The sequence below is a fragment of the Thermobia domestica genome, chromosome 15 (assembly GCF_964235325.1).
Source record: "Thermobia domestica chromosome 15, izTheDome1.hap1.1, whole genome shotgun sequence".
In the NCBI taxonomy this organism is placed as follows: Eukaryota; Metazoa; Arthropoda; class Insecta; order Zygentoma; family Lepismatidae; genus Thermobia; species Thermobia domestica.
The window spans coordinates 188506610-188527001 of record NC_137468.1 but is presented as its reverse complement, the minus strand read 5'-3'; the positions used below and the strand labels follow the sequence as shown (position 1 = coordinate 188527001).

The window sequence follows — 20392 nt, the reverse complement described above, 5'->3', positions numbered from 1 at the left end:
GATTATTTGCTTCCTTCCTTTCACGGGATAATGTCATCAAGGGTCGTCAACCCTCATACGTGACGGGTTAACATGGCCGCCCAGAAATCTAATTCCTAATCCTAAATAATAATAATATGTAGCGCATGCAGAAAGAAAATCTTCATATTGAAAAGTAAAACGCTAACATGTTTGAAGCGACTTCTTAAACGAACGATTTGACTTTTTTTTTTAAAAAAAAAAAAAAAAGTTCATCGTCCCTTTCAGCAGCGAGGCTATATGAGACGTGGACCTACATTTTAACGTGGGATTCGAACAACGTAAGCTCCCGAAAGGAATTGAACCTGGGCCTCCAACGCTAACAGCTTAGCCACAAGGGAACGAATGCATTCCGCTTCTTTTAACATATGGATTGAAGACGTCTACAGAAACAAAACGAGACAATCACAGTCTGTAGACTACACAACGAAGCATGAAAAAGATGGAAGCAAGGAAGAAAAAATTCCATTATTCAAATATTACCATGAAGAAAAAGCAATTCAAATGGAGATGCGTTGAATATATTGGAAGAAGAAAGGATGATAGAAGAACAAAACCATTTTTTGAATAGATATTAAGAAACAAGAAGTGACCTAAGATGCTTCCTCATACAAGACGCTGTGACAAAATCAAGAAGAACTGCGGAATAACACAGAAGATAATTTCCCAACGCAGATGGCTGTAGGGAAGAGTTAAAGAGACCTTCATCCAGCAGTGGATTGTCAATGGTGATAATAATAATAATAATAATAATAATAATAATAATAATAATAATAATAATAATAATATAACCACATGACAGAAAGTGATACATCACGTATAGTCAAAAATTGATTCTGAATGCTGTGTCTCATCTTGACGCACACTGTGATATATCAACGTCATTCTTTTCTTGAAGTCGCCGATAAAATCTATCGCAGATTATTTGGCTATATTTTGCCTCAAAATGCGGGACCAGCTGTTATAGAAATTTTTTTGGCTAAATGTGATACAGTTTTCGCTTTGGCGTCTACCAGATGATGACTAAAATGACAAGTTTAAAGATAAGAAGCGGCATTTATCATGATTCATGAGAATGTGTCAATTTGTTTTCACTAAATGAAATGTTTAATAGAAGTAGGCATTGTATTGTTTAGTGGCATCTCACATTTATATTACGGTAATTGTGCGTTACATGCCTCTGACGAGCTGAACACGAAATGCCACTTTACTGCTTTTACTACAATACTTTGGAGTTCTACTGTTGTTAAAAGGAAAGGGGGAAAAGATCACGTATCAAAAAGAATTGTGCAGAAATCATCAAGGGCGCCGATTCCTCTGGAACTTTTTGGGGGGGGGGCATTCATAAAAAAACATATAATATAAAAAAACATATAAAAACATGTAACAAGAGAAAATACATATAAAAATACATATTCATAAAAATACAGGGGGGCCCACATGAGCTTTGGCGGGCCCCGGACACCCCAGGACCGGCGCCCTTGGAAATCATTGTATACCGAAGCCGTCACGTAGCAGCGTAGTAACTTCCATTGAAAACAGATATATATTTCAACAACAATATAAGACGCAACCTCGTGTATTCAAGGTAAATATTCTCCAAATGTCAAACATGTACTGGATCAGTAGAAATTACATCTAAAAGTAAAATGAACGTCCCTCGAATGGACCTGCAAGATGAACGAAATAGATCAAACACAACTTAATGATGACAGTAGTATCTGGAGAAACTGGAAAATCTCCAGAAAAAAATGAAATTTTTCAGGCTAACGTCCCACGAATGCTCTTTAGGATAGGAGACTGATGATTAAAGCAAGTGAATGATGATGGAAGAACTGGTAGAATGATAATGTGGGACGAAACGGGGGTACCCCGAGAAAACCCAGGAACACGATATTGTCCGCTATAAACTTACTTGGCCGGGAATCGAACCAAGGACCTCACACAACAGAACTAAGCGCTCTACCACCGAGCCACCATGCTCTTCCTGGAAATTTTCAAGAAACTCGCAAATGTAGTGCTGTACACTACAAACATACACGGCTTGGGCTCGAACTGGAACCATTCGTACTGGAAATTAGTGCACTGTTCATAAAAAAAGCTGTTATTACAAATTACAGTAATTTTCTGTAATAAATTACGTATATGTATATACAGTATATAAATATACAGAGCAAACTCCCAATTAATCAAGGTAATCAACAGACAAAATAGCACAAACGAACGAAAATTACGAATAATCGGAAATTCTTATTGATTTCCTACAACGATGGCTCAGCATAAGACAAGTCCTTACATATACGTTACACTGAAATTACGTCATTGCTTTCATAGGTTCTTCCAGTTTGATTTTCTTAATTTACTATTACTGTGTTTATAGTAAATCTGTGATTTTATTGTTGCCGTTTATGTCTCACAAGCTTCCAGTTGTGCAGGGGCGGATCTAAAAGGTAAAAACTGGGGAGGGGGGGAAGACAGAACTCAGATTATGATAGGTATATCATGAATACATTATAAACTTTTAAAAGTATATCAATAATAGCTTAAATTATTTTCGCTACTCAAAAAAAAAAAAAAAAAAAATCTCAAAAATGGAGGCTAGTCCCCGGACCCGGACTAACCACCACTGTAGTTGTGCCCACCCAGTTAACGCATAAACGAAAATTCTTGTTTCAATCCTTCAAACATCTTCACTGAATTTAAAGTGTTTGCTGTGGTCCATCCAATCAGCTCCTCATACACTCAAATGCTGTGATATCGAGTAGATTTCGCTTCTAGCTACTCGTCTCAGTAGGCTCGTATCCAGAAAGTTTTCTTGGGAGGCGTCCAATACTAAAAACCACTACGTCTATATAGTACTGAACGAGTTTTATGCAACATCCGAAATACGAGAAGTAATTTTAAAAATATTAATATTTCCTCCTTTTCTTCCAGAAAATTATAGAAGTAGATTGTTTTCACAAGAAAAAGAGTACACATGAATTGTAAGATCAAATGTTCATGCGATATCAATAGGGATGAGCACGAGACGAGTCGAGACAGGATTTTCCAATAGAGAAATATACATTTCTCGAGTCGAGACATCACTTTTACAGCACATTTTCGAGACGAGACAGCCACAAATATTGTCTCGTGCGCATCCCTACATATCAATCATTTCCTTGTTAAACAAATATAGTTTTATTGAGAAAGTGAAGTTAGGAAGTCTTTTGGGGGGGGGGTATGGCCCCCGTGAGTGTTCCCCTGGGTCTGACAAATACAGGAAACATTCGAATTTTACCCTTTGAATTCCCTATAACTACTTTTTTCATCTAATACACAACATCATTGCATTCTCTCTCTCTCTCTCTCCTTTGTTATTTTATTATTTTTAAAGACATCTTAATCAGATCACAAAATCAAAATACTCTGCCCAGGGCACTATAACTTTAAAAGTACACATTTATTAAGTGTGCTACAATTCGGACGTCGTTCCTTGTTCAGAGTATTACCTTTTTATTTTATTGTCCAAGAAGTCATAAATGCTAACAATAGGTTTTTAATCTGATCCGCTTGCATATAGGTCACTGACTGACTCATATGGGCGAACACATACATTTTACATACACACATGCTTACTTGTATCCTCCTGTGAGCAATACCAAATATTCATACGCAATTTTCGTGTCAACAATACTAAACAATGCACAATACCAGACGACGTGTTCTTTATGAATGGACAATTGAACTGTTTTAGAACGAAAGTATTACATCGGATGCAGCATTTCCGGTTAGCTTTTTAAAAATTTTTGTCTATTTGCTTTTTGTTGTTTATTATTACTATATTAATTACCACCTCTTGATGTGGACGATTTGCTTTGAAGCCTAAATTTCTCATCGTAACGGTCGACAAACTTGGGGGACGGGAGGGGCAGGTGTCGCTGGATCAAAAGCGGTTACAGGGCCAGCTGCAATGGCCATACAGCACGCAACGTTGCCACATCCAGTTCTCCAGCCACCGAAACACGTCACGTCATGCAACACAAATGTAAACAGAAAAAAAGGCTATAGTAAAACCCCACCTTCCAACCGCATAGGAGTATTTTCTTTTAAAATACAATGAACAGAAATTATTGATTATTTTTTTTGGCAACAAATCCAGCAAATGTTTACAGCTTTTATACCCAAATATGCCTGCTAAGTACTCCAGACCACAATCCACTAAAAGTTGGGGTAACGACATTCTCGTTTCGATTTCGGAGATCTATAACTCTAGGGGTTGGACTATATTCATCATCTACAAGTATACCTAAATCTTCCAATAATAACTCTAAAAATTTCCTGGGCGTAGAGAAGTTGAGTTGATTTTGAGTTTAACGTCCCTTTCAGCAGCGAGACTATATAAGAGGGGACCTACTGATTAACGTGGAATTCGAACCACATGAGCTCCTACCGGGAATCGAATCCCCCAAGGTGGGCAGAGAGGAATCTCTCCCTCTCCAGTAACATGTGTAAATAAAACACTGGGCAACGGATCCTGCAGACAATGGAGCTTTCAGATCAAAACCACACAAAGGAATTGCCAGCACAATACATTTCATTTCTATTACTTTGTACTCTAAACCAGTGGTTCCCAACCTTTTTTGAATGAAGACACAATTTACTGAACGCCAACGAAAGTCTTAACTATTGTGTGTGACATACAGTACATTTGATTTTTATCTTTGCTACCTTTTCAGGATAAACACTGTCTAAGAAGACCATGACTAATGGTTCGGATATCGTATTTTAAATAGCATATCCCGCCCACCAAGTGGGACTTTGTGATGGACAAACAGTAGGCCTATGTGCGTGCGGGTTCTCCCCGTTTCTTCCCATATTCGTCATTCATCCATTATCGTCCATGTCATCGTCTTCTTTAACCTCGGTACATAAACGTTGGTCCCGTGCCAAGGGCGTGAAGCTACGTTTCGTATATTTTCTTTTTATTTGTATTAAGAAAATCTTAAAAATTTAAGTTGTCATAATCGTGCAGACATATTTTCGTGAGCTAGGGGTCCCGGCCCTCCTGCCCCTTCGGGTACCCATGTTCCGCATGATATAATCTCAGAGCTGATAAAAAGGAACGTAAAACGCACACCAAACCAACTGAAATGAAATGAAATCTTTCAGTTTAACGTCCCACGATTATGCCCTTTAGGCTAAGGGGGCCGCGATGGCCCAGTGATAGAGCGTTCACCTTTGGTGCTTGCAGTCCCGGGTTCGATCCCAGCCCCCGCCAAGTGAACTTTGTGGTGGACAAACACCGTGTGCGTGGGTTTCTACGGGGTTTTCCCGGTTTCCTCCCACTTTCTTCATTCCACCATTTCATTCATTATCATCATCACCCTCTCCTTTAACCTAACCGGCATAATCGTGGGACGTAAAACTCAAAAATTTCATTTTCCTTTAGGCTAAGGGAGTCGGATGGTTAACGCAAGTGAATGACAATGGAAGAACTAGTGCAATCAGAATGAGGGAGTAACCTCGAGAAAACCCACGGACACGAGGTTGTCCACCACGAACTTACTTGGCTGGGGATCGAAACCAGGGACCTCATGCATCGGAGGTAAGCACTGTGCCACTGAGCCACCCTGCTCCCTTACCAATTAAAATGTAAATGAAAATAATGTGAGATGTACAAATTCCAGCATGAACAGCGGGGATTCTGAAACGATTCATTGCGAGGTTCAAAAAGATACAAACAAAATGTTCGATACAGAAAACTTCAAGGTCATCAATCCCCACAGCCTTTTATTTGTAGCAGCAGACGCGGTGTATTTTGACACCATCGTAATACAAAACTGATCGTCTATCACAACAAATGACGTAGACAGATGGAAATGTATATAACACCAATACAATGACAATGACCTCCAAAGGCCATGACAACAGAAAGGATGCACAAAAGTATTAGAAAAGAAACAAGTACTTTCAATTACACACACTAAGGAAGGAAAAAAAAAGAACTATATCCTACCGTCACAGTTCAACGATTAAAGCGAGATTAGCAACCTGGAAGTTAAAAGTGGACGAATACACATATATAAGCTACATTCTCTAGCTTTTACGGCTCATGACACTGCATCCTGCCATATGCTAAGCTCAGAGACGTGTGGTAAGCGCAGCATTCTTACCACCATCCTTTTCGATTTCCTACATTTGAAAAAAAATGAAAAAGGAGACGCTGATAATGAGAAATGAGTGAAATGGCGGAATGAAGAAAGTGGGAGGAAACGGGAGAACCCCGAGAAAACTCACGAGTCCACCACAAAGTCCACACGGCGTGAGCTGGAATCGAACCAGGAACCCCAAGCACCGGAGGTGAGCACTCCACCACTGAGCCACCGCGCCCCCTTCCTACATTTGAGTTCACAACCTTGTAATGCATATAACTTCGTATCTAGGCTTTCTCCAAGATATATTCTGACTGGGGGGGGGATAAAATCAAAATGTGAAAAGCTACAGTATTTTTCTAGACTTATTTGCTATACAATGTGCCCTGCAGCCTACACATGAGTTTCTTCATATCCCATGGTATACATATAACTGTATCATTATCAAGGCTTGAAAAATCTTGCTCGAAAGTACTAGCCAGTCAAAAAAATCTACTAGCGAGACCATTTTGCAGTCACAGTGTTTATACAAATAAACAAAAATCACTTTTCGATACAGTAAACATATCAATACATTTTTTTATTTTGTTTATTGGCACTCTTACAAATGAGAAAAAAGAGTGACACCTGCTATTAATTCTGGAACTTCCTGTGGATATGTCCAGCTATTTATATGGTGGCATTTGAAATACCAGTCACCGAAAGACTGCTTTGTGTCAAATAACTCAAGAGGAGGTCCATTTAGATTGATCAGCATCAGCAAATCCAAATTAGAACTTTCTAGTAATGAACGTAGTTTCGTTTTGATTAAATTCATGTTGCTGAAACCTCTTTCACAACAACTGGTGGAAACTGGCAGATTATACTTCACAATTTTGAAAGCAAAGGAAATCTGTCTTTGTGTGACATTGTCTTATGCAGAAGTTTGAAAAGATGAGACAGTCTTTTGAAATGGCTTGGAGTGTGTACCGCTATACTTAACCAGTTCATCCTCCTACATTTTTGTTCGCCGTGTGGAATAAAACACGTTTTTGATTGATCGAACTTTACTCGCCAAGGATTTTTCAAGCTCTGATTATTATCAAATTTAGGAACACCTATGGCCTGCCTATCATCTCATCCTACAGTACGTGGAAATCTATAGGGTCGATAATTTGTAAAAAGCACTTTTGCCTCAGAAGCATTTCAAACCATATCACGTACCAAACTTCTTGAACATATAGAAAGTACGTTTTTGACCCTCAAAACAGAGTTGTCATAGCACTGGGTCTCCATTAGTGTGCAAATAAACGGCAAACCAAGAGATCCTGTGAAGGACGGAACAGCTAAATGGTCAAACATGTCGGCCTCTGTGATGCTTGAACAATCAGGTCAAAATCGTCGTTGAGAGCTGGAAACGAGAGCATACTTCTTCAAAATGTAAACAATAGTGATTAGAGTACAGTTGATTGTTGCCGTTGTTATTACAACAATGATTCCTCCTCCAACACAACGAGTAACGGACCAACATCTTTCTTCCGTTAGTTGCAGTTATCGACTGTCGATTCCTTCCAGCGCTTTTGTGCCAAACGAAGGAGGTTTCTGCAAACCTATAACTGTGTTGCACGTAATCGACCGAATCCTTCCACGCAATCAGCATTAATGGTTAACAAAACAAATGCTTCAAACTGGTAGTATTGCGTAACTCTTCTCAGTCCTGATTCACGACAAAATCATTGACTGCACAAGTCTAACCACTTTGTTTACATGCTTATGTAGCCTAATTCCCCCACTGCATGCATCAACATTTTGAAAGCAGTACAATATCATCTGTAACTTTTAACTGGAGAAAAGGCCTCAAGTGGAGGAATGGCATTAGCGAGAGGGAGTGGTATTGGTTCGGAATCTGCTAACATGAGTGGAAAATAGAACTTAAAAATTAACCTTCCACACCACAATTATACCAAGTAAGCCAAAGGAGATGTTGGTAGCAAACGATATGGGAGAAAATCCATTGACGTTACAATGTTTACAACAAACTTACATGGTCTGGAATCGAACCATGGGCCAATAGTACCAGATTTAAGCACTGCATTACTGAGTCAAAGTCTTGGTTGTCAACTTCCCTTATTAGGGGAGACCGGGGTAATAAGAGACAAAAAATTCTAGCACTTGTATTGATTTCTTGAGGAACTTGAAAAAAAATATATGTGATTGTACTTAAAAAAAAAATGAAACCTGCTGATGTATTAACACATTTTTCCAGTTGCTTTTTCATGCAAAAAAAATAAATAAAAAAATAAATAAATAAATAAAAAATTGTTAACGTCAGTGTCTCTTATTACCCCTAAGGGGTAATAAGAGACAGGGCTCTCACTGCTCATGCAAATAGAATAGAAAATGTGCAAGAGTTTTAAGAAACATCTTCAGACAATTCTGAACAATTTACTTTTTTTTTCGGATCTGAATATGTTCCCGAAATATCAAGATTTGAAAAATGAAATTCAATAGTTCGTTCAGAAAATTTAGTTGTCTGAGTATTAAATATCAAAAACCATTAAAACAAAGTATAGTTGAGTTTTACGTAATCTAGATACATCATGGTAACTCACACTACCAAACGTAAAAGAATGCTGACAAGAAATTTTCTGGACAATGTCAAAAATCAACTTAAAAAGTGTCTAAATTCGTAATAAAGGAAAAGCACCGAATTTGAAAAATAGTTTTGACTAACTTAAATGCATTGAAAAAGCCATTAAATTGTAATGCATACAAAAAGAGAACATTGAAAAATGTTGTAAACGTACTGTTGATCACATTTTATGTAAAATTTAGCCTATTTAGAAAACTACATTTTCGAAAAATATGTAAAATGAATATTAGTTCTTTTACGATGTACAGTCGAAAGAACATATGAAAAATGTACAAAAGAGTTTGAAAATGTTATGCTAGCCTATGTAAACTCCAAGTTAACATTTAAAAATCTCATAAATGTAATTTAAACTTTAGTGTAACATAATTACAGCAGGTAGGCCTTATTAATTATCTTAGGCTGGACCACTTAAATAAACATACGAGAAATGTTTATTTCTCGCCCAAAAGAACTGTTGGCATATAGGCATGAGTAAAACAAATGTTAAGAATAGTCCTACAAACACCTAGGCCTACCAAAAGAAGAGGAGTCATATTTAATCTTTCTGTTTTGGTTTCAAAAGTCTTATCACTTTGCTGTATAAACAGAACGAATTTTTTGGAGCTATCCTCTGGAAATCTGGAATGGTATTTCCATTTCCATCCAGTATGATAGATCCATAAAACACAAATTTGGATGTTATTGTTTGAATGTCATCATAGGCAGGCCAATTGAAACCATTTAGCCCTTTCTTCAAGAATTTAACCTAGCACGGTCCTCCATCTGGGAAAGCAATAACCCTCCCAATATACCAGTCAAGATCATAGTATACGGCGTAATACATTTCTAAGCAAGATTCTGCTCTGGTTGGATCAATTTCTCCTGGCAAACTTTCACCAGATGATGATGAAATTAGCTGATCCAAAACATATTCTCCACTGTCACTATCTATACACAGACTCTGACTGGAATGCTAGAGTAGGAATTTTTCTATTTACTTTTTATATACAAAAACCTAGCAGGTTATACTCGTCACATGCGCTAAATAAACATAAAGTTGAACTGGGGTAATAAGAGATACGCCGTCAATTGACCTGAAATGCAATGTTTCAGCATTTTTCAAAATTTCACATCAATCTTCATAATCTTAGTCACACAGTTACATAGCAGTCATTTCCACATTTGTAACTCACTTTTAACAATAAAATTTTATTTTAAACCGTCACGAACTTTCGTGGTAAGTTCAAAGTGAAGGTATTTTTGCATAGCGTGACAATAATATAAAACTCATATTAGTTCATAAGTACAAGTACGGTAGGAAAGTAAAGGTATTGACAGTTTTATTACTTATATAATTTTGATTTGATGTTTAGGGTATTCCCATGGCTAAGTTCCCCATGGTTTGCTAAGTTCCCATGGCTATTGTGAATAAATAACCTCATATTCTCTGCAGGGACACACCCAAGGAGGGGGCCCAACAGGTCCGAATCCTACTCTTAAAAAAAAAGAAAAAATTTCCCAACTCAACATCCATTTGTACATTTTCTTAATAAAACTATACTAGTTTAACAGAGAAATACAATTACTTGGGCGCATAATAATACTCATTCAATGCTACATAGACGTAGTGGCTCGTAGTATTGGACTCCTCCAAAGCTCGGACTGCTTCTAAGAGAAGTTTCTGGGTGCGAGTCTGCAAGTGTAGTCAAAATCCATAGCGATTGGCAACTCAGTTTAATTTAAACCAAATTACATCGGTTATTATTATCAGATTATTTGTCAATCGTATCAGAAAAAAATGCGTTCTATATGAGTATTAAAGATTCGCATACTCGGAACAAAATCAAGAATTTTGTTCAATTTCTGATTACCCCTGTCATTACAGATACGCAGTCTTTCATTTGAACAACGTGCTATAGCTATTTTTACGGCGAAAATGTTATGTTGGTTAACACTTTCCTGGGTAAGAGATACAAAGAGTATATGAAAATGGCTGGCTGGCCAGTTTAAAGATGTGATTTCTTAGCACACGTAAAACCAAGAATAAGCGGTGAAAGCGAATATCTACTTTCACTCCTTTGAAATAGATTCATTTCACCTCTATTGACGCACAGACACATTTATCCATTATTCCTTGACAGTGGTTAATAATCTAGAAAGATAAGGGACAATATAAAACTCACATCAAATGGGTTTTATGACAGATTGATTCCACACATCTTTTCTGTGCAAAGAACAGCGTTATTCTCTCTTTACTTACTATTTTACTTCACTGAAACAACTGACGTACATATCCATGTTTTATGATATACCCGCAGGAGACCTTAAAGTACCAGACACACTACGACGGTATGTAAAATAATTAGAGGAAAGGAATTTGTGTTATTATTATTCAGTTCAAAATCTTTTATCGCCCTGAATTCTGTTGAGAAATTTGAAGCTTAAAATATATAAAATGATACACATGTCTGTTGCTCTGTATGGTTGCGAAACATGATCGCTTACTCTGAGAGTAGAATGTAGACTAAAAATATTTTGAGAAGACGACCCTGAAGACGAATATTTGGATCCAAGAGGAATGACGAAAACTTCATAACTAGGAATTGCATAATTTATATTGTTTACCAAATATTGTTAGATTCGTCAAATCTAGGAGATTCAGGTGAGCAGGACATGTAGGCAGAATGGAAGAAAGTAGGAGCGCTTACAAAGTTTAAGCTGGAAATCTAATTGGAAAACGACCATCAGGAAGACCTAAGCGCAGATGGGAGGACAATACTAAGATGGATGTCACAGGAGTAGGAATACAAAGTACAAACTGGATCCAGGTGGCTGATGATAGAAGTCTGTCAAGAGCTTCTGTCAACGCGGCATTGAACCTCCGGGTTCCATAGGCCGTAAAGTAAGTAAGTTAGTTACGTAAAATAACGCTCTTGTCGACATTTTCAAATGAAATGTAACTAGCTTTACATATAACGATAATGCTCTATAGACTAACGAAATCATGATTAATGGAACTAAATAATTATCAAATTTCTGGTGAAATCAGTGGGATCGAACCGGGATCTCAAATCACTAAAGGTGAGTGCTCTACCAGTGAGCTACCGTGCTCCGTAAATGCTATCGAAATCTATATAGTGAGAGTTATCAAAGTAGTAAAAATGAAAGTTTATATAAACTTATTGGTATAAAAGGAAAACAAGCCAAAATACAAGATCCTGTGCCCCTATGGACCTCTATTAAAAGTAACTTCCTACTCAAAGATATTAATTAATAAATGTCAGAAATACTAAAATACCTCCCATAAGAACTCATGAAGGGGTCATGGCTCACTACAAGTTTTTATTTATTTATTTATTTATTTATTAGGTGACGTATGGTAAACTCACTTGCTCCCAACGACGAGAGACTTCTCAAGGAACAACTCAGAGACGAAACAGGTAGCGCCAATCTTGTGTCCGTTAAATCAGGCTCTTCAGACCAGAGATCGCTACCTCCATCATATCGAACTCTTCTACAATCTCCTGATTCTTCGTCAACTCTAAAAATGATGCTAATTTAGATAGCCGGCACTATTCGAATATAACAATATGAAAATAAAAATAACCAACAATTCATCAGCCCAATACGCATGAATGCCTCTCCGACACCACTATTTTGAATTAATCCTTTCCACATTACTCTGAAGTGAATTTTGATTCCGTCACTATCGTGCATAAAAATTTCCTCGTAGCTTACAATTAGCGTACGCGCTATCGGCACGGAAGACCCGAGTTCAATTTTAGGAACGAACAAAACCGTTTTTTAAAATATATAAACCGACATCTAGAAAACCTAAAAAACAAACTTTTTTCCCCAAAACAGTTCAGTTTTCCATCGAAACTGTATTCACGTTTCCCCAATAGTTTTAAATTTTTACCGAAACTAGTGTTCTCAGTTTCGAAACATGTCAAAGCAATAAAAATTTATCGATAGAAAACAAAATTAGTTTTAGCAAAACCGTTATTTAGTGCGTTCCAAAATCGGTTTCGATTTTCCTTTTAAACCAAGAAAACTGACCTTTTCCCCATCACTATTTAATTTTCGGCGGGAAAAGATAAGGATCATATTGTAAAAGCTGTAGGTTCTTGTCATACATAGTGTTCTTACTGAAAGGGACGCCAAAACCCCAAACGAACTAACCAAACATACCTTGCATGAGAAACCACGCGCTGACGCAGTCCCTAAGGCGTCTATGCACCAACTGGATAGCCCAGACTCGATCCCTGCCATAGGCAGGGAAATTCCCCTGTGCTAATGTCAATTTACTGCTGCCCAGGCAGGGGGAACTCAGAACCGGGTTGTACGGAGCAGGTTACACCAATGAGATATTCTTCACTGAAAACTGCACAACTTTAATTATACCTTAATTATGCTCTTAACACTAACGCAAGTTTCGAAATTGAATACAAGTTAGTTACTGCACAAAGCAAGTTACCTTGGGTTTGTCACAAACAACTCAACTTCCATCTATCCCTTTTCTGCCAGAGGAGGATGGAATGGGAAAGTTAGATGAATTATGCTCACATTGAGAAAAGCTGAAATATCCAAGCTGGAAACATTTGAAATGTGGTGTTGGCGCAGAATGCTGCGCGTATCATGGACCGAAAGGAAAAGGAATGAAGATGTACTAAAGAAAGCTAATGAAGGACTACAGGTTATGAAGATAATAGGAAAAAGAAGAAACAGCATGCTTGGCCATCTTATTCGGCACTCCAATTGAATCAGCGCTGATAGAGGGAAAAGCAGAAGGAAAACCAGGAAGAGGAAGACCAAGGATAGAATACCTAGATGCAGTTACGAAGAAGAGACCCTATCAAAGTATAAAACAGCTCTCCCAAGCGAGAGAAAAGTTTTAAATTTCCATGTTGCCACCACTTATGGTTGAGATGAACAAGACGACTTCGGGGGACTACTAGGGTCGGGTCTACCCAGCCCCAATAGAGTTCGGCCAGACCGTGATGTTGATTACATCACCAGCCCTCCCAGTATGTGCCGAAGTCAAGAAAGTGCGGGGTCTGCGATATACAACTCCCGGGCTTCCTGGAGGAGGGGGTCTTTTACCCTTTGTATAAAAACATTCCTTCGGATTAATCTTTCCTTGTATAAAAACGTTCCTTTGGTTTCATTTTGTCTTTTGCTACTCTATGAAGAATTGCTTTGGTCCACCAATCAATCTTTTCTTGCAATATGCCCGAGCCCGACCCTATGCCACTTCAACGCCTTTATTTTCACGATAATATCTATCAGTCCTATCATCTTCCTAATGCCTGTGAATTATGTTTTTATTTATACGGGTGACTTCTTTCTACCACCTCTTTTCACGCTTCGTCGTGCAATCTATGTAATACACCTCTCAGCAACATTTCGAAGTTAAAGAACGACAGAATAATAATAATAATAATAATAATAATAATAATAATAATAATATATAAGAAAATTATATAATGAATTTTCTATAATATTATTCTGCATTTTAGTGTCGTGCATTATGAAACAAGGTTTGCCTTTCTCTCATATTCATTCTTCCTGCAAAGAAACAGATTATCTATTATTTACACGATGTCACACAAAAAACAATATTCAATTACAATATCCATGTTTTTCCCACAATAAATTCTAACGGAATTGCTACCTATAGCCTCTTGTTCTCATAAGATATACCGAAGTTCATAGGACACGCATAACTAACGTAATTAATTAGCACAAAATTAACAACTTCATTAAATCCGCTTAAAATTCATCATTAGTAATCTGGCATTGTTGGCGGCAGGTCACATTTTGTCTTCCATGCACTGCGATCCTCCTGTAATATCTGTTTCAGAGACACACCACTTCGTTGAATTTAGCGCAGCAGTTGTAGTATTACAGTTATTACAAACAACTTACATGAATTAGTTAATGGCGCCGGTATTCTAGCATAAGCTGATATTAAATTGAACAAACGTATTAAGAAGCTATAATGCATAATGCATGGCTAATGAATACGAAGTCTTTTCAAGGAAAATAAGATTAAAACACCGGCATTACTTATTGGAATTGAAATTAAATCCTTAAAACGTACGTTCCACGGTTATGCCAGCTAGGCAAGGGCGCCCATGTTGAGGTTTCCAAGGGGGGTACGTATAAGCGACGATTCAAATATAGTTTCACATTTTGCTATAACTAATGTAAAAATTCTATTGGCTTTTCGATATTCCCAAGCACAATTTCCCACCTTGCCCCCCTGATGGGCACCCTTGCAGCTAGCAAGGGGGGGTATGATGAGAAATGACTGAAACGGTGGAATGAATAAAGTAGCAGGAAACGGGAGAACTCCGAGAAAACCTAGCACACGGTGTCTGTCCCCATATAGTTCACTTGGCGCGAGTGGGGTCGAACCAGGGGCCCCACGCACCAGAGGTGAACGCTCCACCACTGAACCACCGCGGGCCCCCAATTAAAATTTGTAAAATCACCTCTAAAAGTAAACAATTTACAGAAAAGTATAGATTTCGCGGAGAGAAAAAAAATGAAATCTTTGAGTTTTAAGTTCACGGTTATGCTAAAGGAGACGGTGATGATGAGAGATGAGTGAAATGGTGGAATGAAGAAAGTGGGAGGAAACGGGAGAACCCCGAGAAAACCCACGAGCACGCTGTTTGTCCACCACAAAGTTCACTTGGCGGGGGCTGGGATCGAACCAGGGGCCCCACGCACCAGAGGTGAACGCTCCACCACTGAACCACCGCGGGCCCCGAATTAAAATTTGTAATATCACCTCTAAAAGTAAACAATTTACAGAAAAGTATGGATTTCGCGGAGAGAGTCCGTTCCCAGGTCCCATCACCTATTACGTTCTCAAGGAGAAGAAGAATAAAAATATGAAATGGAATAGATCAGGGCTTTACTTTTACCAACATTTCAACATTCGCTTGATGTAGCGCACGGCGAAAATTCCGAAACTGCTACATCGCGGATGGCATTTGACAAGTACAGTGAAGCGCGGCATCCGTAGTTTACCAAAATCATAAAAACTGGAACATTGAAATTTTAAAAATAAAATAAATAAACAAAATGAAATATTCGTTTTACGTCCCACGTTTATACTGGGTAGGCTAAAGGAGACGATGATGAAAAAGAATGAAACTAAGAAAGTGGGAGGAAACGAGAGAATCCTGAGAAAATCCTCGCACACGGTGCTTCTTCACCAGAAAGTTCACTTGGCACGAGCGGAGTCGAACCAGAGGTGAACGCTCTACCACTGAGCCACCGCTGCTCGGTTGGAATTTTGAGAATGAAAGGAGTAACTTACTCTTGAGGGTCACTTCATTCCCTCGGAAGCTTTTCTCAAATGACTCTGGCGATTTGCTCATACAGGGTGGCCACTCATTTGGAATTTCAAAATTCCCTGACTTTTCCAGAAATTTTCCCGGTTTTCCAGAAAATTTCTAGAGAGATCTAAAATTGGTATATATAGGAACCTTGGGCAACTCAGGGACACGAACCCCTAAATTCCAGTAAAATTATTGCTTTTAATTATTCTTTTGTGATTCCAGGCCCCAGGGCATTTTCCCCTATTCCCCCTCCCCTGTCGCCGGCCCTGCAAACCCGTAAACCATTATTAAACACAAATCATGTGAGTTATACGGCAAAGAAGTCCATGTGTTAAGAAAAAGAATTACTCGAAAACATGGTATTTTGATCCAGGCCCATAGCTAGGAAATGGCCAATGGAGGTGGAGCCCGCACCCTGCGACAATCCTCAACTCCCTTGACTGAAATTTTCATTTCTTTTTTAAACAAATATATGTTTAAAAAATAAGTAGTCAATAATTCTTAAATTTATTTTCTTGGAAAAACACCATTACAGAATTTACATAAAATCGGTTTAAAATTGCAAAATTCAAATCAAGAAACTGTTCTACTCATTATCTACTTATTATTCGTTAATTTGCAATCAAATATTTCTCCGGATTTAACAACAAATATACAATAAATTCACCAGGTGTGCTTATTAGCAACCTCTGTCATATTGCAGTACAAGGTTATGCTATCGTTCTTTGACGTCACAAATGAATGGAGAGGACAATTATGGAGCTACCTGTATTAAGAAGTAGCGGACTTCGGTCTAGAAAGCCGGCATTAACAACTTTAGGTAGACCCGGGTCCCAAAGGTTTTGTCGTGCCAGCAGTGGCGTGCGGTGGTTATGCAACCGGGGAACAGGTCGACATAGATGGGAAATATTGTGTAACAAAACAACGGAACTGAAGTAAATGAGCACTATTAAAATGTGCTTTTAAGAAATCAGAAAAATTTGTTTGAAGCTGATTTTTTTTTTTTTTTAGAACAATAGTACATGCAGTAGCGGAATTGGGTGTAAAAACTAGGGGGAGGGGAATGCCATTACTTCAAATTGGTGGTCAAAAGGTCAAATATCTGTAAAAAAGCATGGCCAATTAATCGTGTAGCGCAAAAAGTACTGCCGCCACTGAGTACAAATGCATGTGGAATCCACACAGTTTTTGATTCCACATAGAAATACACGCATTAACCAAAATTCCACACATTTTGTGGAATTCGACACACATTCGGAACTCTTCCGGCAGAAATACTCAACTATCGTTCAGCCTTTATATTAATCACGTGACCACCAAAACTGGATGCAGGGGCGCAGCCCCGAGCGAATTCTGGAAATCAAGCAGCAATCGAACTAAACAAGTGTGTTAAGTACAAAATGGTCCCGATTTCGCTCCAGCTCAATTCATGGGCAGCACTAAATGACAAAAGAATATGAAGAAAGTATGCGCAGCCCAAACCAGCAGAGCTAGATAAACGAAACCTGGAAGGAAGGAGAAATCTGGGGGCGAAGCCCCCAGCGACCAAAGCTATTTTGTATATAAATAAACCGGCTAAATGGCTAGGAATACAGCAGAACGTAAATTTTCTCCCGAGTAAAAATTCCATGTTTTTCATCAAAATTCCCTGACTTTTCCAGAATTAAAAAAATCCCTGACTTTTCCAGGTTTTCCAGGTGAGTGGCCACCCTGTCATAGGGCTATTTCAAACAAATAATTCCTCAACAACCCTACAATATGTCAAAGTCATTTTTCATGATGAAAAAAAATCCACAGGGATACTCAATTCTTAGAACTGAGATTTTTTACATTACAATTTTGTTGTTAATATCGTAAAAACATTTCACCAATAGCAGCAGCGTAACTTAATATTAAAAAATGAAAGCGAGAAAATTTAGTGTGGCAGTCTGCACCTTTTATTATTATTATTTGTGTCTATCTTGAATGAATTTCTACGTGCAAGAGGAACACGGACATCATATGGAGAGGGCAAGGGGATGGGAGCTGTTCCCTCCCTCAGTTTGAGTAACATACTTTAATTAATTGTATAGGCACTACTAAAACATCTGAAACTCTTTCGGTGAATCTTTCCTCACAGTCACGCAAAATCTCAAACAGGCGGCTCGTGAGGTAAGTCACACTAAAAAATAAAAGTTGAGGCCTGAAACTATACAAATGAAAGTCGCTTAATATATTAATTGTTACATGTAATAATCACTAAATTAAAAAGAAGACTATTTCCTTTAGTTTCAAACTAATAAATAAATAAAAAATACCGATGCGACTTCCCTCACGACATGCCAGAATTGAGAAATACCCCCAATGGGCAAGTCACCCGCGGAATTTGAAAATAGAACCTACCAGCATAAGTGGCGAGAACGTTAACCGTTCGCGCACGGCTAACTTATGAACAAAGTTAAATCTTGTGAAGCAAATAACAAAAGCAAACTATTGTAACTAACTTAAAGACTTCCGTACTTCTCCTAAAAACACATATAAATCATAAAATTTAAAACTCACCTTTCCAGTTGCTTTTTTGTATCGGAGGGTTGCTTGTCGAATGAGATCCTTTACGAGCATATTCCCATCTCCGCAAGGAACAACCACCCTCACGGGTCCAAAACACACAGTTACCTTCATTTTCACGAGATTATCTTATTTTCTCTTTTCGGTCACAATAAACAGTAACTATTTACACAGAAAAAATAATATTTATGTCGGAAACACTGGCCACCAACACTTAATAACACACACAATTCTATCTCTGCACATCACCAAAAAAGATAATAAAAATTTATTTTTTTAAAAAAATGTAACAGAGTAACTTTTATAAATTTTCTTTTCTATTACTCATAACAAAAACCGCATCGATATTTCATAAACAACGATTCATGACGCCATGCTGGGAAAAAGTTGAACATCGTTGTTGCTACAACACAACGAAACCACCTGAGCGGACTTGAAAATACTTCTTTTTAAATCGATTATTTGAGATGTGATCCAGATCAACAGCCGCGACACTTATTCACAAAGACACAACTATCCTTGACATTTTGCAGTATTAAATACACTTCCTGGTACTGTTATCAACTGACGCATTGCACAAACATCTACCTGGTTGCGCGAAATCTCTCTCGCCTTCCTACGAACACCTTAGCTCACCTTTCACTGTTTTCGCTCGGCTCTCTGTTGTTTCGCCTTTACGTGAAGCACGGCAACGAGTCAACCCACCTGGAATTTCGTGCGGAGCGGCGCGGCACAACACAGCGCCTCTAGCGGACAGTGGTTGCAACTAATACAACAAAACGACAAACACAAGGTCACATCTACAGCATCCGAAACGAACAATTGTTAACTTTCGCTATGTTTATTTGAGTAGTTTTATTATAAACTTTCTACCTACAACGGTAAGGGTTCGACTCTTGGGTAGGGTCTAGTGTAGAAAGAGTTGAGCGATTGGAACGAAACTTGCAGGAAACACAGCTCTTCGGTCTACGATTAAAACGCGATAGAAATTTACATTTTCTATTTGCACACACAAGGGGGGACGGGGGGCATGCCCCTCAAGAATAGTCCAAGTGGAATAAAACTAGTAAAATTCAATCTCTCTAACACCCTGGAAGCATAAATAGTTTTAAAATTCTTCTTTGGCGGGAGCGGAGAGGGCATATTTCCCTGTAAAATCCTATGGTTTGGTTCTTGAGTCTAGCCCAAGCCACAGAGAAAATAACAAACCGTCTTCTTGTTATTTTCTCTGTGCCCAAACGGAGCTGGGTGACTGGAACGAAACTTGCAGAATTCATAGACCTCCGGCTTATGATCAAACGCGAAAAAAGTAACTTTTTATGTACAAACACAAAGGGGTATAGGGACATGCCCCTCGTCCCCCTTATCCTACTTTCATTTCACTATTTCATTCATTATCATAATCGTTTCCCAACCTTTCTCAACTTGCGGCACACCCTACGGGTGTTACTTGGATTCTCGCGGCACACTTATAGATATTATTTGTAAATATATAACGCAGTGGTATTTTTTCTGTGATTATTGATCTCACAGAGAAGAAAGCTCGAACACTGGTTTTTCTCCGTGGTAAATCATTATGCTTATTTTTCATTTTAATTTAAAAATGGAAAACAATTGCAATGAAATATTGGACTCAAGTTTTTAGAAATACGCTTTCTTTTTAAAAACTGTATCCAACCTTTTACTAAAAAGGAAGATCACTAAATAACTAACGAACGAACAAATCT

At 38.2% G+C, this 20392-nt stretch overlaps 1 protein-coding gene across 1 annotated transcript in view; it reads right to left on the bottom strand.

The window, feature by feature from the left end:
• Positions 1-19366, bottom strand: part of baz (par-3 family cell polarity regulator) — a 477788-nt gene extending 458422 nt beyond the window's left edge. Inside the window, exon 1 of the mRNA XM_081740533.1 lies at positions 18660-19366. Coding sequence (XP_081596659.1) covers positions 18660-18779 — 120 coding nt within the window. The 5' untranslated portion in view covers positions 18780-19366. The remainder of the gene's footprint in view (positions 1-18659) is intronic.
• Positions 19367-20392: the final 1026 nt, after the last annotated feature.